The sequence below is a fragment of the Vipera berus genome, assembly GCF_964194415.1.
Source record: "Vipera berus genome assembly, chromosome: 6".
Classification (NCBI taxonomy): domain Eukaryota; kingdom Metazoa; phylum Chordata; class Lepidosauria; order Squamata; family Viperidae; genus Vipera; species Vipera berus.
In genome coordinates this window covers 84,808,789-84,834,801 of record NC_138208.1, presented here as the reverse complement: position 1 = coordinate 84,834,801, position 26,013 = coordinate 84,808,789, and the positions used below count along the sequence as shown (strand labels likewise).

At 43.6% G+C, this 26,013-nt stretch overlaps 1 protein-coding gene across 6 annotated transcripts in view; it reads left to right on the top strand.

The window, feature by feature from the left end:
* The window catches only part of CELF2 (CUGBP Elav-like family member 2), a 634,914-nt gene that overhangs the window by 452,104 nt on the left and 156,797 nt on the right, over positions 1 to 26,013 (top strand). For all 6 annotated transcript variants that reach the window (XM_081330781.1, XM_081330780.1, XM_081330779.1 and 3 more), the window contains one exon: positions 19,812 to 19,894. In XM_081330781.1, coding sequence (XP_081186907.1) covers positions 19,812 to 19,894 — 83 coding nt within the window. The remainder of the gene's footprint in view (positions 1 to 19,811; positions 19,895 to 26,013) is intronic.

Here is a 26,013-nt window from a genome sequence, read left to right as displayed (position 1 = left end):
CAAACTGTAGGATTCACTATCCCATTCCCAACAGATGATTATCTGGCCTCTGTTGAAAACCTTCACTGAAGGAGAGGCAACCACCCCATGTGCTAACCCATCCTACTGATTGGCAGCTCTTACTGTGCAGAAGGTCTTCCTCACGTCTATTCTGTATTTACATCCTTGAAGTTTCATCTTAAAGGTTCTAGTCCAGTGATGGTGAACCTTTTAGAGACTGAGTGCCCAAACTGCAACCCAAAATCCACTTATGTATCGTTGGGTGTCGGGTGGGCATGGCCCATTGAGTGGGCATGGCCCATTGGGTGGGCGTGGCTGCGGCGGTAACAGCAGACTGGTTGGGACTAAAAAGTTGAATCAATCAATTCCAACTTTGTGAGATTTTTTTTTTTCCCACAAGAAGTTGAAATTGATTTATTTTATTTTATTTTATTTATTTTATTAAATTTATATATGATTGATTGAACCTTTTTTTTGCACATGGCGGTGGAGGCCTAAAGTGAAAAGGTTTTATAAAATCCAGCTGAAGGCCTAGGACTGGGGCGACGGTGCGCATGCCCACAGAGAGGGCTCTGCGTGCCACCTGTGGCACCCATGCCATAGGTTCGCCACCACGGTTCTAGTCTTACCCTCTGGAGAAAGTGAGAACAAACCTGAACCCCCTGCAGCCTTTCAGCTCCATTCTTTGAACCTGGTGTCTTCTCGAAAGAGCTTAGCAAGCAAGTTGCACCCACAACTAGCTTGCCAAGCTCCTTAGCAAGTCGTGGGTGCTCCAAATCTATTAGTCTAGGTTCTGTATTCTGAGTCTCTTTCAGCAAACGCAAACAATTATTACAGAAACTCTGATGTTGACATTCCAGTTCCAGGAACAGAGAAGGAAACAAATAACTTGGGAGCCAATTTCTGGGTAATCATGTGAAGCTGTTCTTCATACAAGATTCCTCTTAAGGGACGACAAAGCCTAGACAGGCATTTGCCTGGATCAGCTGAACGCCAAGAAAGTCTAATATCCTCCAGGAATTTTAGAGGCTCTCTGTTGATGCAGCAACTAGAATTTTTTGGCAAGGTCAAAAATATGGCTGCTAGCGATCCAGCTGGTACCATGATTTTTTCCAAAATTGAGAAGATAGATATTCAGAGCCAGGATTTGACATTTTTATGCTTTGGCAGGACTTCATTTTTTATATCCAAACAATACAGAACTTGGAAGACTTAAGAAAAGCCAGAGTCTCTGTTGTCTCATTCTCTTTCACGATGTGAACTGTGATTTCTGTTCATAATGTGAACACATGAGGAGTCTAATACCACTTTACAACGCCTTGGTAAGGCCACACTTGGAATACTGCATCCAGTTTTGGTCACCACGATGCAAAAAAGATGTTGAGACTCTAGAAAGAGTGCAGAGAAGAGCAACAAAGATGATTAGTGGGCTGGAGGCTACAACATATAAAGAACGGTTACTGGAACTGGGTATGTCTAGTTTAATGAAAAGAAGGACCAGGGGTGACATGATAGCAATCTTTCAATATCTGAGGAGCTGCCACAAAGAAGACAGGGGTCAACCTATCTCCAAAGCACCTGAAAGCAGGAGAAGAAGCAATGGATGGAAACTAATCAAGGAGAGAAGCAACCTAGAACTAAGGAAAAATTTCCTGACAGTGCAAACAATCAGTGGAACAACTTGCCTCCAGAAGTTGTGAGTGCTCCAACACTGGAGACTTTCAAGAAGAGACTGGACAGCCATTTAAAAGAGCCTTGGTGGAGCAGTGGGCTAATGCCTCCTTAAGTATCACCAGCTGCCTGCAATTAGTGCAGGTTCGCATCCCACCAGGCTCAAGGTTGACTCAGCCTTCCATCCTTCTGAGGTAGGTAAAATGAGGACCCAGATTGTTGGGGGCAATTGTAATAATGCCGCTTGGGGGTGTGTGTGAAAGCCCTAATAAGCAGGCATATACATAGAATGAAGGCTACTGCTAAGCTTGTAAGCCGCCCTGAGTCTTCGGAGAAGGGCGGGATATAAATGGAATTAAAATAAATAAATAAATTTGTCTGAAATGCTATAGGGTCTTCGGCTTGGGCAGGGGGTTGGACTAGAAGACCTCCAAGGACCCTTCCAACTCTGTTATTCTGTTATTCTGTCATCCTATCCTTGAAGATACCAAGACAACTTAAGCCCAAGGCCTGAAAGTCACCTGTGACATTGAGAGCCACGGTTATAGTCTTGGTGGCCATTAGTTCTAATGTTTTGTTTTGTTTTCAGAATTAGGGACATCTAATTAGGAAGAGAATTAAGTACAAGTAGTTTAGTGACTTGTCAAAGCTACAATGCTGCTGACTTATGACCGTTTTTCATTATACTGGACTAATCTCATCTCCTTCTTTCGTAGTTACTAGAGGTATAATCTATTACAGGTAGACCTTGACTTACAACCGCTCATTTAGTGACTGTTCAAAATTAAAATGGCACTGAAAAAGGTGTCTTATGACATTTTTCAAACTTATAGCACATGACATTGCAGCATCCCCACGGTCAGGTGATCAAAATTTGGACGCTTGGCAACTGGCTCATATTTATGACCTTTGCAGCGTCCCCAGGGGTCACATGATCCCCTTTTGCGACTTTCTGACAAGCAAAGTCAATGGGGAAAGCCAGATTCACTTCACAACCTTGTTACTAACTTAATAACTACAGGGATTCACTGAACAACTCTGGCGAGAAAGGCCATAAAATGGGGCAGAGCCCACTTAACAAAGGTCTCACTTAGCAACAGAAATGTTGGGGCTCCGTTACAGGACTACCTGTAATTTGGTTTGGAATTCATGGGCTTACACACCTTGTTCCCGTACGTGTGAGTGTTCGTTTAACAACAGCCACTGCAGTGGAGTTTCACCCCCACAGATGTATAAACAGACAACACCTCCTTAAAGCAATGAAAAAGCAAAGGCCCACGTTGGAATGGGTTTCTAAAAAAAAAAAGCCAGATAAAGCCCTGAAAAGTGCTTTGAACATCCACCGCATTATATAAACGATCACGTGATGGCTCCTGCGCTATCAGCTTGTTGTTGACATTCATAAGTGGTTTGTGACTTTCTGCAAGGCTCAATAGATATTTAGTTCCATGACAGCGGACGCATCGGGACTAAGCTGGGACCCGCATCGTGCACGCAAAGCTTATTTTCTGCTAAGACTGATGAAATCAGAAAAATAATGAGGTGCTTTCATTTGCATAAACTTGCTGGATTGGGGCTTAGGAATCCAATATCTGGAAAGCTTCTCATTACGAAGTATGGAAGAAAAGTTGGGGGGGGGAAAGATTGGATGTAGATCCAACATTAATTTGTCTCATCAATTTTTCTAAAATGAAAAATAGGGTCAGAAGCCTGAAGTTGCTTTTACCAATGACCTTGGCCTGAATACAGAAAGAAGCAAAATGCTGAGTATTTCATGGGCATAGGAGAAACTGGATCATTGTACCCAATAGGCACTACATTCAGCATGTATTTTTCCAGACAAACAAAATGTGACCCTGATAGGAACGTCACCTGTTTCAGAGCCTGAGAAATCATTTATTATCTATATACCAAAAGTAATCATCCCCAAATGTAGGAAGATTTCTTGGGAAATAAAGAGAGATTAAGCAGAAAATTCCGACTTGTCACTGTGAATTGTATCATCGGTAAATCAAAGACAGACCTAACCAGAAATCGCAGTACAGAGTGATCTCATAATTATATTTATTCTGAGAATTTTACCCATAGCGCAGAACAAGATTTGGAGCCCGTTATAAAAAATTAAAGTGAGACAGTAGCTACAAACTGGGAGACTGTGAGTTTTAGTTCTGTCTTAGACAAGAAGATAGCTGGTTGAATTTGGGCCAGTCACTTTCTCTAAGTGGAGAAGGAAGGAAGGAAGGAAGGAAGGAAGGAAGGAAGGAAGGAAGGAAGGAAGGAAGGAAGGAAGGAAGGAAGGAAGGAAGGAAAAAAAATATGATTCAGAATTTAGAGTTTTGGGGGCAACTTTATTGTCATGATCCTTCCTTCCTTCCTTCCTTCCTTCCTTCCTTCCTTCCTTCCTTCCTTCCTTCCTTCCTTCCTTCCTTCCTTCCCTTCCCTTCCCTTCCCTTCCCTTCCCTTCCCTTTTCTTTTCTTTTCTTTTCTTTTCTTTTCTTTTCTTTTCTTTTCTTTTCTTTTCTTTTCTTTCTTTTTCATTTTTCTGAGTAAGCCTGTGATACTGGGTAGATTTTATGGGGTAAATATGTATTTGGACTTTATTTTTCTCTGTACTTAAATATTTTAACTGCTGGCGTGTTTTTTTTTTAAAAAATAGGATGATAAATGTATCAGAACCAAAGTCTGCCACCCAGAATGACAAATTGTTAGACTTCTCTGTGAAAGCTGTTGATTTTATTTTTATTTTATTTTATTAAAGAAAATTGGGGAGGGCCTTTTCAAGTTGTGCAGAACTGGGAATCTGTTAAATTGGTTTTTAGGAGTAAATGAGGTGTGGTGAGCATTGTGTGAATGCAATTAACGGGCATATTTTTAAAATATAAGTAGCAGCTGTAAGTGTGCAAAGAAAGAACTTGAATCTGTTGTTGTTGATGTAATGGGAAGTGGAAATAGCCTTGACTCACAGGGGTAGGCAACCTTGGCTCTTTTATGACTGGTGGACTTCAACTCCCAGAATTCCTGAGCCAGCATGGCTCCGTATGGAACCTTTCCATTTCCCCTCAGCATGGCTGGCTCAGGAATTCTGGGAGTTGAAGTCCACCAGTCATAAAAGGGCCAAGGTTGCCTACCCCTGTTGAGGAGCAGAAGGAAGGGGCTACAGCCCAAGCAGCAGTGAGTTAAGAGAAATCTGAGTCCCAAATGTAGATTAAGCATCTCAGATGTGACCCCTTGAGTTCTTTTTAGGATAAAAGCAGGGAGGGAGGAAGCAGACACACTCAGAGAGCTTCAGGATTCTGTTACAGGTAATCCTCAACTTATGACCACAATTGAGCCCACGATTTGCTAAGCGAGACAGCTGTTAAGTGATTTTTTCTCCCATTTTATGACCTTTCTTGCCACAGTTATTAAGTGAATCACTGCAGTTGTTAAATTAGTAACACGGTTGTTAAGCGAGCCTGGTTTCCCCCCACTGACTTTGCCTGTTAGAAGGTCACAAAGGATGATCACATGACCCCAGGACATGGCAACTGTCATAAATGTGAATCAGTTACCAAGCAGCTGAATTTTGATCATGTGACCCAGGAGGATGCTGCAGCGGTTGTTAAAATGTGAATAATGGTCATAAGTCACTTTTTTTCTGTGCCGCGGTAACTTCAGATGAACTGTTGTAAGTCGAGGCCTGCCTGTATTGTGATCCTATAATAAAAGTGGTTTTAGTATTCATAACTTTGGTGTTCCAGTATGGTCTACCTCGCAGGGCTGACAGTTATGTTCTATCTTTTCCCAGAAATGTAAAAAAAAATCCTAGGTTATCAGGGTTATAGTACTAGCAAGCCTAAGATAGACAAGGAGATGGTAAGAGACAATATAACCAGTTTAGAATTGCATCTGAGAGTAAAGCAAAGAGCAGACATGATGGCAGACTATCATGGTGGGCTAACTTACTCCCCTACTTTCATAAGAGTTACTAGATAAATAGATCGGGAGAATACGCCAACACTTGACTCTTTTTAGTTCTGATAAAAGCAGGGGGGGCAGGAAGCAAACTCAGAGGTGCAAGACTCTGTTCCTATAACCCATGACAAGTATGGTTTTAATGGTCATAACTGGTGTTGACATCTAGAAGGAAGGAAGGAATTTTTAAATGCTCCCATTTAAAAATCAAAACACTTCAATGACACGTTGCCATTGGCCACCTGAAGGGAAGGGATGAAACGGCCCTAGATCAAAGGCTAGTTGACAAGCTATGTTCTTTCTGTGAAGGAGATACAGCATCTTTTGCAATTAGATTAGAATTCCGAACGTCTTCAAAGCAATTGCTGAAAGTCTCCCATGCAACGAATTTAGTAATTTTATTTGATTATGTGTCATCAAGTCATTTTCGACTCCTAGTGACCATAGTGACAAGTTTCCCCACCATGATTGTGCCCTAGCCTGCTCTTTGAGGTCTCCCAACGGTGCAGTCATCACCGCTGCAATTCTTTCTTGCTGCTGACTGTCCTCTTTTTCCGTTTCCTCAAAGGAAAGACTACAATCTTAAGTTCCCATCTTGGTCTTCCAATCATTTGGATTATGTTTTCATAGTTTGGGTGTTTTGCAATAAGTACCTCTGGGTATTAAAAGTATGTTTCAAATTAACAACCTTTATTCCTGTCTCCATCTTTATTTGCCCCCCTTGAATCACAATCACATTTTAGCCTTATAGCAACCCTGCAGATAAGATTGAGACTAAGAGTGAGGAAAAATGCTGGATCAAAATTGGAAACCTTGGGCCACTCTTTAAAAAGAAAAAAAAAATCCAAAAGACTAATTAAATGGTACGGCAAGAAGAAAAAACTGCATTCTCTTCTGAGCTGCTTAAGGGTAAAATTAAACCACAACAAATAAATAAAATCTTTTCCTGATGAGATCTCCCAATCCATCTGGCTGTTTTTATCAAATATTCATTAATGTATTACAAATGTTACTTAAACCATTAAAAGCCTCTAATAACCTTTTCAAAAGAATTACAGAAAGCAATCAATCAATTGCCTGCTTGCAATTGCTCATATCCTGCCATTCAGAACAAGGGAAAATCCCAAAGCAGTTTACAAGCAATGTGGAGATTTATAAGAACCCAATAATTATTTTAAAAAAATGTATGACATTTAGGATTCAGGTCATGTGACAATTGGTAGCAAAGGCATAAAGGGAAGGAAACCATTTGTGTGGATGGGCTTCTGTAAGGTGGTCTTCATAATTTATTAATACATTTGTCAATATATTAACATAATAAATGAGTCAATTAATTGTGTTCAATGAATAAATCGTTTAATTAATAGAAGAGGAAACAGGAAATTCACTGTTTCAAGTTTAGTTATGTATGCAATAGAAGATAATCAACAGCCCTTAATAGATTCTGATGATGGTGGTGGTGATGATGTTATAGACCACGGTTCTTCAAACTTGGCCCTTTTATGACTTGTGGACTTCAACTCCCAGAATTCTTTAGTCGGCCATTTTGATGAAACTGCAGGCTTGGATCCAGACCAGGGGTCTTCAAACTTGGCCCTTTTATGACTTGTGGACTTCAACTCCCAGAATTCCTCAGCCATGAAGTCCACAAGTCATAAAAGGGCCAAGTTTGAAGACCCCTGTTATAGACATTAGCTTCTGGTAACATTGTTCTCCTCCTTGTTATATGTTATTATATTTTCATGGAATTCTTTGATAACCATATACAAAAGGCACAGCCCAGATGCATTAGATTCAGTTTGAAAAAACGTATCAGAAAGATCAAGAATCATATACTTAATGCCTGGGTCCATCCTCTGCATTAAGCTAGGGTTCTTTTAATCATAGTTTGTTGAACAACTAGTAAGCTGGTTTAATAAAATAACCAACTTGGAAGGGACCTTGGAAGTCTTCTAATCCAACCCGCTGCTCAGGCAGGAGATCCTATACCATTTGAGACAAGTGGCTGTCTAGTCTCTTAACAGAATAACAGAGTTGAGAGGGAGCATGGAGGTCTTCTAGTCCAACCCCCCTGATCAAGCAGGAAGACCCTATACCATTTGAGACAAGTGGCTGTCCAATCTCTTCTTCAAAGTCTCCAGGCAACTTCTGGAAGCAAGTTGTTTCACTGATTAATTGTTCTAAAAAGGTAAAGGTAAAGGTTCCCCCGCACATGCGTGCTAGTCGTTTCCAACTCTAGGGGCCGGTGCTCATCTCCGTTTCAAAGCCGAAGAGCCAGCGCTTGTCCGAGGATGTCTCCGTGGTCATGTGGCCGGCCTGACTAGACACCAAAGGCGCACGGAACTCTGTTACCTTCCCACCGTAGTGGTCCCTATTTTTCTACTTGCATTTTTACGTGCTTTCGAACTGCTAGGTTGGCAGAAGGTGGGACGAGTAACAGGCGCTCACTCTGTTACGTGGCACTCGGGATTCGACCCGCCAAACTGCCGACCTTCTGATCGACAAGCTCAGCGTCCTAACCCACTGAGCCACCATGTCAGGAAATTTCTCCTTGGCTCTAGGTTGCTTTTCTCCTTGATTAGTTTTCATCCAGTTACTTCCTGTTCTGCCTTCAGGTGTTTTGGAGAATAGGTTGACCATCCTCTTTCCTTTGTGACATCCCTTAAACATTGGAAATCTGCTAGCATGTCTCCCCTAGTCCTTCATTTCATTAAACTAGGCATACCCAATTCCTGCAACTGTTCTTCATGTTTTAACCTCCAGTCATTTTTGTGGCCCTTCTCTGCACTGTTGAGACTCTGGAAACCCTAGCTTAACATCTTTTTTACCTCGTGGTGGCCAAAACTGGATGCAATAGTCCAACTGTGGCCTTATCAAAAGATTATAAAGTAGTATTAACACTTCACACGATCTTGATTCTATCCCTCTGTTAATGCAGCCTAGGACTATATTGCGGTTTACTAATCCCATGGGCTGAATTCATGCAACATCTTACAGATCCCCTAATTGTAGAAATAATTTTTATAAATAGTTTTATGAATAGCGTTTATTAGTTTTCATAGTTTGGTTTAAGGAGTATTATCTCCGTTTCTTGCTGTTTGTCCCAGCAAGAATCCTTCTCACAAAACTTAAGAAGCTGCACTGTAGCTTAGCAGGATGTAGGAATTCAGAATTAAAAAATAGAGAAGATCCTGAAGTTCATGGAGCCTGTTTTTAATGACAGCAATATAGCTCAGTCTTACCGTAAGGTTTATTTCTGAGCTGCTTCAGTCCTGTTGGCGTTTTTTTTATTTTTTTTTTAATTTGGCAGCCTACTCCTAAATCATTTGCAGATATAAAGAATGCTCAAACTTCAATCTAGCTGGGAAACCTCAGACCTCTGCCCAAACGTGTGTGTGTGTGTTTTTTTCTTTCTTCATCCCAAATTTTCGCAAGCTGAAGCCCTGCATCGTGTTGAAATGGAAACCCCTGTAAACTGGCTGCTAATTCTGAAGTTTACAGAGTTAAACCTTTGGAGGCCAGCGACGGTTCCCTTGTTTCAAACAGAAGCTCGCTCTGAACGTGCTTCTGTGAGATGGTAACCCTGTTGGGCGGCTGCGGACTTCAGTTCCCTGCAGAAGGAGCCTCAAATCCTGGCCAGGTGATTGCAAGCATTCCAGAGAGTCAATCTTGGCATTTATGGAAGTGCCAAGCGATGAGCAGAATGCAAAGAAGCCAAACAAGCTTCTTTGGAGCAACCAAGTAGGCTACCAATGTTTGGCTCTTTGCCCGAGCTTGTCCCTAGCAACCGTTTGAGCGTGGGGGAAAGAGTTCCCTCTTCATGATCCACCATGCCTTTTGAAAAAGGACAAAGCCCCCCCTCCCCCCCAGCAGGGAGGGGGTTGGGAAGATGCAACAAGGAGGGGAAAAAAGAGCCAATTTTTTGCTGGCCTCTGAATCGCCTCTCTGTTCCTCCAACTTCATAGGGGTCTCCTCCATCTGTGGTAAATGTCAGCCAGGCAGAAGGGATTTCAATTTGCCTTTTGTTGCCGGCCTGTAACAAGCCAGACTCCTTTGCCGTACAAGCCGATCTGCTCTAAACCTCCCATTCATTGCTCATTTGTCTTCAGCCGTGCAGGAACCCATTGAAAGCCACAATTGTCCTCTAGAAGAAAAGAAATGTATATTAAAATTCTTGAGGCCTTCCCCCCCCCCCCCCCGATCCTCCGTACGAGCTGTTTAGGCCTCTGAAGCTGTTGAATCTGTGGCGCCGTTCCGTAAACGGAGAAGCAATATTCCAAGTGTGGTTTTATCAAGGCATTATAAAGTGGTACTAACACATAATAATAATAATAATAATAATAATAATAATAATAATAATAATAATAATAATAATAAGAAGAAGAAGAAGAAGAAGAAGAAGAAGAAGAAGAAGAAGAAGAAGAAGAAGAAGAAGAAGAAGAAGAAGAAGAAGAAGAAGAAGAAGTAATAGTAGTAGTAGTAGTAATAGTAGTAGAGGAGTTGTGGGTGAAGAAGCTAAATACTATCCTGCTTTACACTGATATTTCAAACCGTTATTAAGATTGATAATATATTTTTCAAAAGAAGAAGAAGTAGTTGGAAGGGACCTTGGAGGTCATCTAGTCCAACCCCCTGCTCAAGCAGGAAACCCTATACCATTTCAGACAAATGGCTGTCCAGTCTCTTCTTAAAAACTTCCAGTGTTGGAGCATTCACCATTTCTGGAGGCAGGTTGTTCCACTGGTTAATTGTTCTAACTGTCAGGAAGTTTCTCCTTAGTTCTAGGTTGCTTCTCTCCTTGGTTAGTTTCCATCCGTTGCTTCTTGTCCTGCTTTCAGGTGCTTTGGAGAATAGCTTGACTCCCTCTTCTTTGGGGCAGCCCCTGAGATATTGGAACACTGCTATCATGTCACTCCTCACCCTTCTCTTCATTAAACTACACATACCCAATTCCAGCAACCGTTCCCTATAAGCAGGTCTTAGCAAGGTCACCACTGATGCTTTCTACTCCCATCGCTAGCCTTTTAGTCAAAATTTACATCATAATGCATCAAAGGGTGTTGCAATGGGAAACTGAGGCACATTCATATTTGGCTGTTCCCAGCGCTGTCAAGATTTGGGAGTGCAGGACATTTAATCTAGGTCAATCAATCAGAATAGAGCTGGGACCTTGGAGATCTTCTAGTCTAACCCTCAGCTCAAGCAGGAGACCTTATACCATTTCAGACAAGTGGATACCCAGTCTTGTCTTAAAAACCTCAAGTGATGAAGCACCCACGACTTCTGGTGGCAAGCTGTTCCACTGGTTAATTGTCCTCACTGTTAGGAAGTTTTTCCTTAATTCCAGGTGGCTTCTCTCTTTGATCAGTTTCCATCCATTGTTTCTTTTCTTGCCTTCTGGTGCTTTGGAAAATAAGTTGACAGCCTCTCAAATACTGGAATACTGCTATCATGTCACCCCTATTTCTTATTTTCTTTAAAAAGTAGCCAATTCCAATTCCTGCAACCGTTCTTCATATGTTTTCGTCTCAAGGCCTTCAATCATCTTTAGTTGCCCTTCTCTGTACTTTTTCCAAAGTCTCAACATCTTTTTTGTAGTGTGGTGACCAAACGTGGATGCAGTACTCCGGGTATGGCCTTACTAAGGATTTTAAAATGGGACTAATAAGTCATGTGATTTTGATTCTGTGCCTCTGTTTATACAACCAAGGATTGTATTAGCTGTTTTGGCTGCTGCAGCACGTTGCTGGCTCGTGTTTAAGTGATCATCCAAGGTCCCTCTCACAGTTACTGTTTTTGAGCCAGGTTTCACCTAATTTGTACCTGTACCTTTGGTTTTTTCCTGCCTAGGTGTAAAACCTTGTTTTTCTCCACATTAAATTTCATGTTGTTGCATAGGGCCCATTGTTCAAGTCTGTCAAGATCTTTTTGGATCCTGAACTTATCTTCTGGGGTTTTGACTATTCCTGCCAGCTTGGTGTCCTCTGCAAATTTGATGAGTTCCTCTTCAATTCCCTCATCTTAAGTCATTTATGAAGATATTGAAGACTACTGGGCCTAAGACGGAACCTTGTGGTACCCCACTGTTTACTTCCCTCCAAATAGATGTACTTACCATTAAGGCCTGCCCGTTGAGTATGGTCTGTCAGCCAGTTACAAATCCATCTGGTGGTGATTCTGTCTATCCCAGATTTTTCTAAAGATTTATCAAAAGAGGACTGGGGGTAGAAAATTGGCTTCAGTTATGAGATGGATGGTGTTATTAGAGGTGGCTTGTCTTCACAACAATTCTTTGAAAGGTCCTCCCAAGAACAGCAAAAGAATGAAGGGAACAATCTCTTCAATACAGGTAATCCTCGACTTACAACCACAATTGAGCCCAAATTTTCTGTTGCGAAGCGAGACAGTTGTACACTGAGCTTTGCCCCATTTTACAGTCTTTTCTGCCACTGTTGCTAAGTAAATCACTGCAGTTGTTAAGTGGGTAACCTGGTTGTTAAGTGAATCTGGCTTCTCCATTGACTTTGCTTGTCAGAAGGTGTACAAAAGGCGATAAACACATGACCCCAGGACACTGCGACCGTCGTAAATATGAACCGGTTGCCAAGGGTCTGAATTTTGATCACGTGACCACAGGGATGCTGCAAGAGTTGTGCGAAAAATGGTCACGAATCTTTTTTTTTTCAGTGCCCTTGTATCTTCAAACTTCAAATGAATGGTTGTAAGTCAGGGGCTACCTGTAATCAGCAAACCAAAGTAACTTTCTCAGGGAGGATTTAGATCTACCAAGTTTATATGGAGAAGAATGTTTTCTAGGTGAGAAAGAGAAGGAGCAGAAGGTATTTTTTTATTATCTATTTTATTTAGATCCCACTTTTGTTATTTTTATAAACCACTCAAGAGGACGGACATATTAATACACCTCCCGCAACCTGTTGCTGACCACAACAACAACCCTGTGAGGTGGTTTGGGCTGAGAGAGAATGACTGGCCCAAGGTCACCCAGACAGTTTTGATGCCTAAGGCGGGACTAGAACTCACAGTCTCCTGGTGATTGGCCCAAGGTCACCCAGACAGCTTTGATGCCTAAGGCGGGACTAAAACTCTCAGTCGCCTGGTGATTGGCCCAATGTCACTCAGCCGACTTTCATACCTAAGGCAGGACTAGAACTCACAGTCTCCCACTTTCTAGCCTGTTGCCATTAGACCAAACTGATTCTGTTCAGGAGTATTGATGCTGTCGTTTCTCTGAATTGGGTGGGCTGAGATTCAAACACGTTAGCCCCGTAATCAAATGGTTGGTCTTTAAGGCGTTCCAAGAAGCCGTGTTGTTTTTAATGTCCTTGTAAATCCATTGCAGACTGTTCCCTCCCTGTGAAGCTGGAAGAAACATATTTCTTTGTTTCTAAAACAAGCCAGCAAGTTTATAAGCCTGTCTTTGTCCCTCTAATGGAGCTTTATTGCCATGATCAGTGAAATATGCCGCATGACATGTCCTTAGCAGCTGCTTCCACCCAAAGGGCAAGACGTATTTCATTTATTTCATGAGTTCATGTATTTATTTTAGAAAACTTTCACGGCCACCCATCTTATGCACCATAAATCTGGAGGGCTCACAACACTAAAAAGTGCAATAAAAGTTTGCAAAATCAACATCCCAAAAGATTCTCACCAAATCTTCCTTAAGCAAAGGTCCTCTTTCCAAATCCAGGCAACTGGACTTTCTAGGATATTTTCTTGAAAACTTTTCGCTTCTCATCCAAGAAGCTTCATCAGGTTCATAGATTCTTGAATGAGAAGCAAAAGGTTTTCAAGGACAAAAATCCAGAAAGTCCAGTTGCCTTTTGAAAAAAAAAACACCAGTGGGACAACCGTGATCTGGGTGATGGAGAATCTCCATAGACATTCCTCCTTAACCAGATACATGAAAATGAAAATGGGATTTAGCTACAGAAATCTTGACAATTGGATTAGATGGACTTTAGCACCAAAATTGATCTCTTAAGTTCATTAGGATAAACGCTCCTTGATATCCTCTTACCTTCTTCTCTGTTGTAATTCACAACTGAAGGCAGTCAATCAGTTTCCCCTCTTGGCATGATCTTGATATCATCACCAAAATCATCCAAGATCTTAAAGGAGAGTGTCCAACGTCAGCACCCTCTTTCTCAAAAAAATGAGAACATTTGTAGCTAAAGGATGAAATAAGAGGTCCTGGGTGCTCTCTGAGCTTGGTTGTTTTCTTACAGATGTCTCAAGTAGATAACATCATCTGTGCTAATGGTTGTTTTCTTGCCGATGTTTCATGACCCAACTAAGTAACATCATCAGTGCTAGCGGTTGTTTTCTTGCCGACGTTTCATGACCCAACTAGGTAACATCATCAGTGCTAGCGGTTGTTTTCTTGCCGACGTTTCATGACCCAACTAGGTAACATCCTCAGTGCTAGCGGTTGTTTTCTTGCCGACGTTTCATGACCCAACTAGGTAACATCATCAGTGCTAGCGGTTGTTTTCTTGCCGACGTTTCATGACCCAACTAGGTAACATCATCGGTGCTAGCGGTTGTTTTCTTGCCAACGTTTCATGACCCAACTAGGTAACATCATCGGTGCTAGCGGTTGTTTTCTTGCCGATGTTTCATGACCCAACTAGGTAACATCATCAGTGCTAGCGGTTGTTTTCTTGCCGACGTTTCATGACCCAACTAGGTAACATCATCAGTGCTAGCGGTTGTTTTCTTGCCAACGTTTCATGACCCAACTAGGTAACATCATCAGTGCTAGCGGTTGTTTTCTCGCCGACGTTTCATGACCCAACTAGGTAACATCATCGGTGCTAGCGGTTGTTTTCTCGCCGACGTTTCATGACCCAACTAGGTAACATCATCAGTGCTAGCGGTTGTTTTCTCGCCGACGTTTCATGACCCAACTAGGTAACATCATCAGTGCTAGCGGTTGTTTTCTCGCCGACGTTTCATGACCCAACTAGGTAACATCATCAGTGCTAGCGGTTGTTTTCTCGCCGACGTTTCATGACCCAACTAGGTAACATCATCACTGCTAGCGGTTGTTTTCTTGCCGACGTTTCATGACCCAACTAGGTAACATCATCAGTGCTAGCGGTTGTTTTTTTGCCGACGTTTCATGACCCAACTAGGTAACATCATCAGTGCTAGCGGTTGTTTTCTTGCCGACGTTTCATGACCCAACTAGGTAACATCATCGGTGCTAGCGGTTGTTTTCTTGCCGACGTTTCATGACCCAACTAGGTAACATCATCAGTGCTAGTGGTTGTTTTCTTGCCGACGTTTCATGACCCAACTAGGTAACATCATCAGTGCTAGCGGTTGTTTTCTTGCCGACGTTTCATGACCCAACTAGGTAACATCATCGGTGCTAGCGGTTGTTTTCTTGCCGACGTTTCATGACCCAACTAGGTAACATCATCAGTGCTAGTGGTTGTTTTCTTGCCGACGTTTCATGACCCAACTAGGTAACATCATCAGTGCTAGCGGTTGTTTTCTTGCCGACGTTTCATGACCCAACTAGGTAACATCCTCAGTGCTAGCGGTTGTTTTCTTGCCGACGTTTCATGACCCAACTAGGTAACATCATCAGTGCTAGCGGTTGTTTTCTTGCCGACGTTTCACTACCCAAAGTTGGTAGCACTGACGTTGCTACCTAATCAGCAAGAAAACAACCAAGCTCAGAGAGCACCAGGGATCCCTCATTCCCATCCTTACCTGGAATCTTGCAGATTCCACTGACCGTATAACAACGTGTGAAATTTATACAGAGGAGGGAGGAGGATGTCTACAGTATCTCTTGGGGGTTTCATTGTTTGCTCCTGCACCGTGCAGGAGAAGCTTAAATGATGCAAGTAGAGAACACACACAAAGCACATACAAATAAATATATACCGGTATGTACATAGAGACAAGCCCAGAAGTTTGCAAGTTCGGTCCTTCAGCATCACCAAGAACAACCTGACGATCTGGTATTTTGCTTCTTCTTACTTTTTCTAGTGTTGCTTTGTCCCCACCCAGTCGTTCAACCGCTTTTCCTGGAATTCCATTATCCATTTCTTCTCAAGTGCCAAACTAACCTTGCTTGCATAATTAAAGTTGTCCCTTTCTGGGATTCACTGAACCGCACAGTCATTCATATTTATTGCCAACGGGCCCTAGAAGCCTGGGGAGATTTGGCCCAATTAGCCACCTCGCGTCCTCTGGTTTTGCACACATTATTCCTCTTTCGGATGAAATGGTTCCAGCCTGGAAGCTGCAAATGTAAAAAGAGGAGAAGGAAGGAGGTGAATATGAAGTAGAAGCTCAGTTGCATTGCTCTTACTTCCACAGATGATCCATGCTATGTCTTTGGGCAAAGGACAGAACCACAAGAGTTGGAAGGGACCTTGGAGGTCTTCTAGTCCAACCCCCTGCCCAGGCAGGAGACCTTATACCATTTCAGACAAATGGTTGTCCAGTCTCTTTTTAAAAACCTCCAGTGATGGAGCACCCACAACTTATGAAGGCAAGTTGTTCCACTGGTTAATTGTTCTCACTGTCAGGAAATTTCTCCTTAGTTCCGGGTTGCTTCTCTCCTTGACTAGTTTCTATCCGTTGCTTCTTGTCCTGCTTTCAGGTGCTCTGGAGAACAGCTTGACTCCCTCTTCTTTGGGGCAGCCCCTGAGATATTGGAACACTGCTGTCATGTCACCCCTAGTCCTTCTTTTCAATAAAGGACACATTATCCAATTCCTGCAACCATTTTTCATATATTTTAGCATCCAGTCTTCTAGACCAGGGATTTTAAACTGCCGGCCCATGGGCCGTTTGCATCATATGTAGGCCACGCCCACCCCAGCTTCAGCAATCCCCCCAAAAAAGTCACGATATGTGGCGACACGTCGCGTGACGCGGTGAGTTTGACACCCGTGCTCTAGACAGTCCCTTGGGCAAAATAATGCTGTTTGTTTTCTTCACATTGAAAAGCCAGTGCGATTAGAAATGAATCTTATTTAACACTGGCAGTAGAGGATCCCCCTCCATTGCATTGAAGGAGTAGCAGGTTGACACAAAACCTCCTCCACTCAACATGTTGTCGTCTTATACAAACCTTCAGGAATAACTAAGTAATGGAGAAATGATGTTTTTCTCACATTTTTGGACCGGTTCGTGATGAGAGCTAGTTTGGGTGTTGCTATTTCTTCCATACCCTTCTCTTCTTTCGCCTTAGTTGGGATATAGCTCTCATCTTCTTGAAAATCCAATGGTATCTGACCTTTCAAGTAATTAAGGGATCTTGGGCTATAAACAATCCAAATTCCAGTGATTAGTTCCCATTAATCATCCATACTGAGCTGTAAACAAATAACTCCAGCTTGCAAAGGAAGAGGAAGAAGTACAGGAGAGGAGATGCCTCTAAGTTTGCCAATATGAAATGTCAGTTTGGAGCTTATCTGTAGTATTAACAGCTTCCTGTGGGGACAGCCATAGGCAAAAGGATTTCTGGATGATGCTACCTCTAAAATTTTCCAAACTGTGCATCCAACAAAAATCTATTAGTCAACAGGATCAGGTTGCCTCTAGTAAGATTATGACATTCATCTGGAGAGCACCAAAGCGCTTCCAAGTTGAAAGGATTGAACGGGGACATCACCGTTGCTTCGGGAATGTCCACTTGGGGGCTCCTTTCATGTCCCTGTTAAATTTCCCACCGAAGTGGTAGCAATCTATCTATTCATGGTGGCTTTTGAACTGCTGGTCAGCAGGAGACGGAACACCTGATGGGAACTCGCCCCATCCCACTGTGGATCATCAGCCCAGCGTCCTAACCTCATGAGCCACTGCCTTCCTTGGCCCTGTCAAGATGGAGCTCCAGGAACTTATCCAAGAGGCCTTCATGGGGTTAGGAAAAATCATGCCCGGATTTGGGTACCTGGCTGAAGAACTGAACTTCAGGGAGATGGAGAAACAGCCAACACCCCACTTAGGATGCTAAACCTGTACAGGTAGTCCTCTACTTGCTTCTATTCATTTAGCAACTGTTCAAAGTTACAACGGCACTGAAAAAGGTGACTTACGACCAGTGGTGGGATTCAAATATATGTGGAGTTCAGGGCTGAAATGAGGAGTCCTTGACATTCTCTGAGCCAGTTTGTTTTCTTGCAGATGTTTCATTACCAAACTACATAACATCATTAGTGCTAGTAAGGAATGAGATTTGCTCTCAATTTATATTCTGGTAGCTTGCCCTGTCAGGGTTGGTGGGACTAGAGTAGAGTAGAGTAGAGATAAGATAAGAGATAAGATAACCTTTATTGTCATTTTTTTTACTGTGGGCACAACTGCACACATGAAAAATGAAATTTAGTTGAACAGTAGAATAGAGTACAATGCAATGCAATGCAATACAGTACAGTACAATACAATACAATACAATACAATACAATACAATACAATACAATACAATACAATACAATACAATACAATACAGGTCAGAAATGGAAGATGGGTTCCATATGATTTTGTTTGGACCATGGTCAGTAAGGTTTGAAAACTCAGAAAGGTATGTTCTTGTGGTCCCTCTCTCATGCTCTCAAATTTTTAAAACCAGAGGCTGTTCTATTCCCAAGGTTTGTTCCCAAAACAGCAGATCCTCGAAAAATCCACTTCCCTTCTTCTTTCCAGCTGGTGCACACGGGGAAGGCTCAAAATGACAGCTGCTAAATGATTAGTCTGAACATTACAGTGGTTCAGATCACTTTTTTTTCCTTAAATCTCAGAAACCTGATGGACTGAAACCTGACATGGTTAAACAAAGACTCTCTGGAATGATAACTCCACAGATTGACGAAGATTCGGGAGACAGATAGCTTTGTGCAACTCGGAGTCTAAGCAAGAGAGAGGTTGGGAAAACGATAAAATGAGTCCAGCTCCATCACAACCTATGATGGTCATAACCTGAAATCACACTCATGAGTGTACACAAGCAGCAGAATTCGTGTTGTGACAGGGCTAGGCTCATTTCATCGTTTTGACAAAACTTCCGTGTTTTGCAGATTCCTCTGCCTGCAGCCTCCATTATTACTGAAAAGATGCACGGGCTTGCCAGTTGACAGAACAGATGCTAAATAAAGTAAAAGGAGTTCATTTGTTGCGTGTATTTTATGCCACATCAGTTTAGACAAATCCAAATGGCTTCCGGGCACAATCAAACATATAACATACTGACAAAATAGGTAACAGTATAATCTATAAATTTGTAAACATTCCAATTAATTCCATCAAATCATAATACATAGTAATAGCACTGTACATCTCCTACATATCTAATTATTGCCTCTCTAATTCCCCCAATACTTGGTTGAATAACAACTTTCTAAATATTATTTGTGAGGATGCAAGTCTAATTTATGTCGCTGAGAGACTGGCCAAGCCAGAGGGAGGAGTCAAATGGGGAATTAGTTTGGAATCTCTACATGGGCATAAAAGGGCAAAGTCTGCACCCCTTTGGAATGCTGAAGAACCTTATCTAGTCTCACCCAGGTGCAAACTGCCAGTGTAAGAAAAGTCCTGTCTTATAGGCGTGAGTAATAAAGCAGCTAATTGAACTCTTTGCATGGGGATCCATGCGATTTCAAGTTATGACCATCATAGGTTGTTCATGTCTGACATAATCTCTTTACCCAAAAAAAGACGCACCCTTAGCAGTCTACAGATATGCAGTCTGAAGCCATAATAGTTATTAACAGCTCCTTGAATTGCACTCAGAAACAAACCAGCAACAGCAGCTTTGCCATGCAGATGTTGTACGCCAGGGTTGCTTGTAGAGTTTTAGATCAGGGGTCCTCAACCCCCATTCTATGGACCAGTACCGGGCCGCAGCATGCCAGCAACCGGTCCGCACAAACGAGCGAAGCCCCATTTACAAGATGCAGGCAGCACACAAAACCACGCACTCTCCAGTCCGTGGAAAAACCTTTCACCACGGAACTGGTCCCTGGTGCCCAAAAGTTTGGGGACCTCTGTTTTAGATAGTCTTCAAAGGTAGCCCCACATACTACCTTTCCTCCTCCTCTTCCTCCTCCTCCTCCTCCTCCTCCTCCTCCTCCTCCCTAATCTCCTTTCCATTGTTTTTGTACCTGGTCATTTCTGAAATCTTTTTCAATTTCTCTCCCTAGGTTGTTGTTTCATAACATTTTATACCAGAAAAGCGGCACTAGAAGCCCAGAATGCGCTGCACAATATTAAAACTTTACCTGGGGTGAGTACGCTTATTTTGTTTCATGGGGATGGAGGAAAGGAGGGGAGCCAGGGTGGGGCAGAGAGAGGAGAGGAAAGGAATAGTTGATTTGGCGGAAAATGCTGCTTATTAGCTCTACGTGTCCCAAATGGCTTTTGTCTTTGAGCAGAGGTTAATGACCTCGTGGCTGAGTGTAAGTGATCTCTGTGTTGTGATTCAGGGTCAGCCTGTGGGTTCGGCAGTTGGGTCGGACGACTCAGAGGAGGAGGGGGGGGTGTTGGAGAGCTTGCTGAGAATAATATTGAGGCTCCACAGAGCCCTCAGCCAGGCCCCTCCCACCTGGTCACGATGCAGACCCAGCTGTGTGAGCCTGACAGCGTGGATGAAGATGACCCACAGCTGGCCCTGTTCAAGGACGCCCGACGCAGGAGGCAGTCAATCAGGAGTAAACAGAGGAAGGCAATGGGGCACCTCGGAAGGAGGCAGAGAGAAGCCACGCCCTGAACTGTTTAAAAGGGGAATGCGTGGGAGGGCTGGTTTGCTGAAGGCAACCGTTTGAATAGTTCCTGTTTCATGGTTCGTGTTTGCTCTCTTTGCTCTGTTTATGTTTTTATGTTAATAAATTTGGCAGGCTTAGTTCCAGCCTCTTGCCTTCTTGTAAAAGGGGTTGTCCCTGCCTTTTCTGCAGGGCCGGTAGCAGGCTGGTACAGAACACTCTGCCATCTGGCACCCAATGTTGATCTTTGAGGTTGCATTTCCAGATGTCAACCAGAGCAATAGTTCATTAGAAGTGTGTGGTTGTTTTTTAAGTGCCTTCCCAATCCCTAACCAATTGAGAATGACAGTCCTCTGTAATTGCTTAAATCGTTATCTGTGCTAGACCGGCCTACATGGGACCAATGCAAGGGATGCTGGGAATTATAGTTGAACAACTGTTGGAAACCTACAAGGTCCCTTCATCAGTGTCAAAGGAGGAAAAGAAAGGGAAGTGTGTGGAAAAAAAAACCCTGAATGGATCAGGATCAGAAAAACAAACCAGGATGGGGGGGCTGATTTTATTGTGATGGAGCATGAATCCATCTCTTCTTAGAGGTCTGATTCCTAAAAGCAGTCAGGAGAAGCATCTTTTCTTGACTAGCACACCACCCTAGAATGCACTGAGTAGTATGTGGCTGGGGAATTCTGGGAGTTGATGTCCAGAAGTCTTAAAAGTTGCTAAGTTTGGAGACCCCTTCCCTACAGCTTACCTCTTTGGGAGATGCGTGCAACATTGCAAAGAAAAGGGACTTGAATAATAATGTTGCAGTGGTTGGCGTACCATCCCATGTGCACCCCTGTTGCCAGTCCATGGGCTTCGCAGTGATTGGCTGAAAACAAAAGCAGATTTTTGGTTTACCCTCACTGACATCTTTGCACGCTGTGAAAAAGCACATGAGACCAATCAGGCATGTTTATCTACACATCAGTTGATGGACGATGCAGAGTTATATGACAAATGAGTAAATTTCTGTACATCTCTGAAATGCCTCTGGGAAGCTCCTGGAAAACGAATGTTATCTTTTCACCAAACCAAGATAAGCACGAAATATTCCTCCTGAAATTCTCCACTCAGCATGAATGTTTCCGGCTGGAGTCAGTTTTTTTCTGCAGTCCCAGATCCCCATTTTGTTCAGCCAATCCTTAGATCAGGGGTTCCCAACCCCCAGCCAGTAGACTGGTACCGGGCCGCGGCATGCCAGCAACTGGTCCGCAGAAACAAGCAAAGCCGCAGCTGCGGAATGCAGGCAGCACACAAAACCACACACTTTCCGGTCCTCTCCACGGAACCGGTCCTTGGTGCCCAAAAGGTTGGGGACTTCTGCCCTAGATCACAACTTCTTTGTGGCGTAATAGTTGGACATTCTGACTTTTAACCCTGTGGAAGTCAGTAGGAACTCTCAGTGTGACCAGGAATCCATTATGATCTTCTTTAAGGGCAAAGACGATTGAAATCTAATGTATAAATTCCAACAGAATTAATTTTCAGCCATTGGTGCCGGAAAATGCCATTAGCAGTCACCTTCCTTTTTTGCTCTTTTCAAGGAAAAGAATGTGGGCTTTTGAGCACACAGGCCAAGTACAATTTAGATGCAATTAATGATTCTCAGCAATATCAGATTGAAGAATGGAGGTAGCCGGAAATATAGGAACTGCAGAATATATATATGTATATAAAAAATGAATGATGCTGCTAAGGCCCATCCACGGATGGACAAGCAGGACAAGTCACATCATAATGAGAATCCTGTTCATGACACATTAGTTCTGTCAAGCTAATTTTGATTTCTTTGATCACCTATCAGCAGTGGCGTAGCGTGGGTTGTCAGCACCCGGGGCAATTTGCGCCCCCTAACCCGGTGACGTCATGGCACCGCCGAAAAGACGCGCCCCGCAGCGGCGTAGACTTTCCAAGAAGAGTCGCGCGCATGCGGGATGCTTCCGGGTCCCTCTCGAGGGCGGCTGGGCGGGGCTCCGACCTGCAAGAGCCGCTGCATTCAAGCTCGCACGTGAGCCCCGCTAAATAAAGCCACGCATGCGCACGAAGCTAGGCCAGCCGGCCGGCGGGTCCGTCTTCGCTCGGCCAAGCCTGCCGGGGCGCCTGCGGGGCGCTTGCGGTTGGCCTGAGCCTGGGCGGAGAGTTGGGCGCTTCTATTTATTTTATTCAGTTTATGTGGCCGTCCATCTCACCTGCCGGACTCGTTTTGCTTTGCAAGAAAGAGCAGCTCGAGAGCAGAGCCAAGCCGACTCTGTGCAGCCCTTGGGGCTCCCTGAGCAGCTCAGTGCGAGCGCGCCCCCCCAGATGTTGCGCCCGGTGCGGCCGGCCCCCCCTGCACCCCCCACGCTACGCCACTGCCTATCAGTTACAAATATCACTCTAGTAGTTAAGGCAACAGACTGGACACCAAGAGACTGTGAGTTCTAGTTCTACTTTAGGCCTAAAAGCCAGCTGGATGACTTCAAGCTAATAATCAGGAGATTGTGAATTCTAGTCCAACTTTAGGCCTGACAGCCAGCTGGGTGACTTTGGGCCAATCATCAGGAGACTGTGAGTTCTAGTCCTGCCTTGGGCATGAAAACCATTTGGGTGACTTTAGGAATAAAAACCAGCTGGGTGATTTTGGGCCAATCACCAGGATACTGTGAGTTCTAGTCCCACTTTAGGAATAAAAACCAGCTGGGTGATTTTGGGCCAATCACCAGGATACTGTGAGTTCTAGTCCCACTTTAGGAATAAAAACCAGCTGGGTGATTTTGGGCCAATCACCAGGAGACTGTGAGTTCTAGTCCTGCCTTGGGCATGAAAACCATTTGGGTGACTTTAGGAATAAAAACCAGCTGGGTGATTTTGGGCCAATCACCAGGAGACTGTGAGCTCTAGTCCCACTTTAGGAATAAAAACCAGCTGGGTGATTTTGGGCCAATCACCAGGAGACTGTGAGTTCTAGTCCTACTTTAGGAATAAAAACCAGCTGGGTGATTTTGGGCCAATCACCAGGAGAGTGAGTTCTAGTCCCACTTTAGGAATAAAAACCAGCTGGGTGATTTTGGGCCAATCACCAGGAGACTGTGAGTTCTAGTCCCACTTTAGGAATAAAAACCAGCTGGGTGATTTTGGGCCAATCACCAGGAGACTGTGAGTTCTAGTCCCACTTTAGGAATAAAAACCAGCTGGGTGATTTTGGGCCAATCACCAGGAGACTGTGAGCTCTAGTCCCACTTTAGGAATAAAAACCAGCTGGGTGATTTTGGGCCAATCACCAGGAGACTGTGAATTCTAGTCCTACTTTAGGAATAAAAACCAAGTGGGTGATTTTGGGCCAATCACCAGGAGAGTGTGAGTTCTAGTCCCACTTTAGGAATAAAAACCAGCTGGGTGATTTTGGGCCAATCACCAGGAGAGTGTGAGTTCTAGTCCCACTTTAGGAATAAAAACCAGCTGGGTGATTTTGGGCCAATCACCAGGAGACTGTGAGTTCTAGTCCTGCCTTAGCTGTGAAAGTTGACTGGAAGACTTTGGGCCAGTTGTGCTCTCTCTCTCAAACCAATTCACCCCACAGGTTTGCTGTTATGGGAAAGTTGGAGGAAGGAGTATTAAGTATGTTCACTGCCTAGAGTTATTGATAAAAATAATAAAAACTAGATAAAAATAAGCAACCCCCAACATTACCTGGATCATGACATCATCATTATGGAAGTAATGATGTGTCATTAGCGAGAACAATAAACCAGTGGAACCGCTTGCCTCCAGAAATTGTGGGTGCTCCCATACTGGAGGTTTTGAGGAAAAGATTGGACAGCCATTTGTCTGAAGTGGTATAGGCCAGGGGTGGGCAACCTACCCCTGGGACGCGGTGGCTCAGTGGGTTAGGATGCTGAGCTTGTCGATCAGAAGATCGGCAGTTTGGCGGGTCGAATCCCGAGTGCTGCGTAACAGAGTGAGCGCCTGTTACTCGTCCCAGCTTCTGCCAACCTAGCAGTTCGAAAGCACGTTAAAAATGCAAGTAGAAAAATAGGGACCACTACGGTGGGAAGGCAACAGCGTTCCGTGCGCCTTTGGCGTCTAGTCATGCCGGCCACATGACCACGGAGACGTCCTCGGACAAGCGCTGGCTCTTCGGCTTTGAAACGGAGATGAGCACCGGCCCCTAGAGTTGGAAACGACTAGCACGCATGTGCGGGGGAACCTTTACCTTTTACCTTTAGGCAACCTTGGCTCTTTCATGACTCGTGGACTTCAACTCCCAGAATTCCTGGGCCAGCATGACTCAGCATGGAAACCTCTCCCTTTCCTCTCAGCATGACTGGCTCAGGAATTCTGGGAGTTGAAGTCCACGAGTCACAAAAGAGCCAAGGTTGCCTACCCCTGGTCTAGGGTTTCCTGCCTGAGTAGGAGGTTGGACTAGAAGACCTCCAAGGTCCCTTCCAACTGTTATTCCATTATTCTGTCATTGGTATGGCGGTGTCATCATGCCTTGTAGCAAACAACTGTGGCTGTTACCAGTTATTTGGTGATTCTGAGCAAACCAAGAAGAAAATCAAAAGTCAAAACCAAAAATTGGCTGAACCAAACAGATTTATTCTTTGTCAAAGAAATTTGGGTTGACCAGACCTAGGTGAACAGGAAATTTTCAGTGATTCTTCTTTGCCTCTCCAAGGAACCAATGAAGCATTCCAGGGAGATGGGAATAATTCTGCTGGCTTTGGAGTCTTCTGGAATGAAAATGTAGGCTCTGCCTTTGGGATTAAGTTCAGCAAATGTTAAATCAAAATGATTGCTCTCTCTCTCTCTCTAAATAATCCTGGGTTTTAGATGCTTTTTGCAGCTTACGGTAATTGCTTGGAGAGCTTAATTCTTCTTAATTGTCTGTAGATGTAGTTCTTGATTTACTATCCTCATGGAGACTGTCCGTTACACTCCTGACAGTCGTAAAGCAGGTCGGTCCTATAAACCAATCCGATTTTGTGACCTTTTTTGCTATGGTCATTAAATGAGCACCACGGTCACAAAGTGACTGCCAATGTCTTTAAGCAAAGGCTGCTGTCATGAAGTGATTAATTAAATGGTTCACTATGGGGCCAGTTTTGCTGAAAACCAGAGGTAAATAAATGCTGGCTTTCCACAAAACCTTCATAAATCACAGTTACATGGCTGTGGGATGCTACAAACAGCCATAAATGTCGCCCTGTTGCTAAACACCTAAAGTGCAGTCACGTGAACACAGGAGGGCCCAACTGTCAGAACTTCGAATAGTTGCTAAGTAACCAGTCATAAATGGAGGACTACCTGCAACTGTATTTTGTTCTGACATGTTGCCAATAGTGGATTGTTCTGCCCCTTCATTTCAAGCTGCTAGAGCAGTCCTCTTTCAGTTCAGCACTTTCTAGACCCTATTAAACTGCAGTTCCCATCATCCCCAGCCCAAATCATCCTTCTTTGTGATATCTGGGAACACTTGGCATGTCGTTTAATGTCCTTCCAGCCCTCAGATTAATGGAAGGCAGCTTTGGAAAAGACATGATCTCTAAAAGGAGGATTAAAACTTCCTGAATTTAGCACATGTAGGTCTAAATGTATGCTGTAAAAAAACAAACAGTGACAC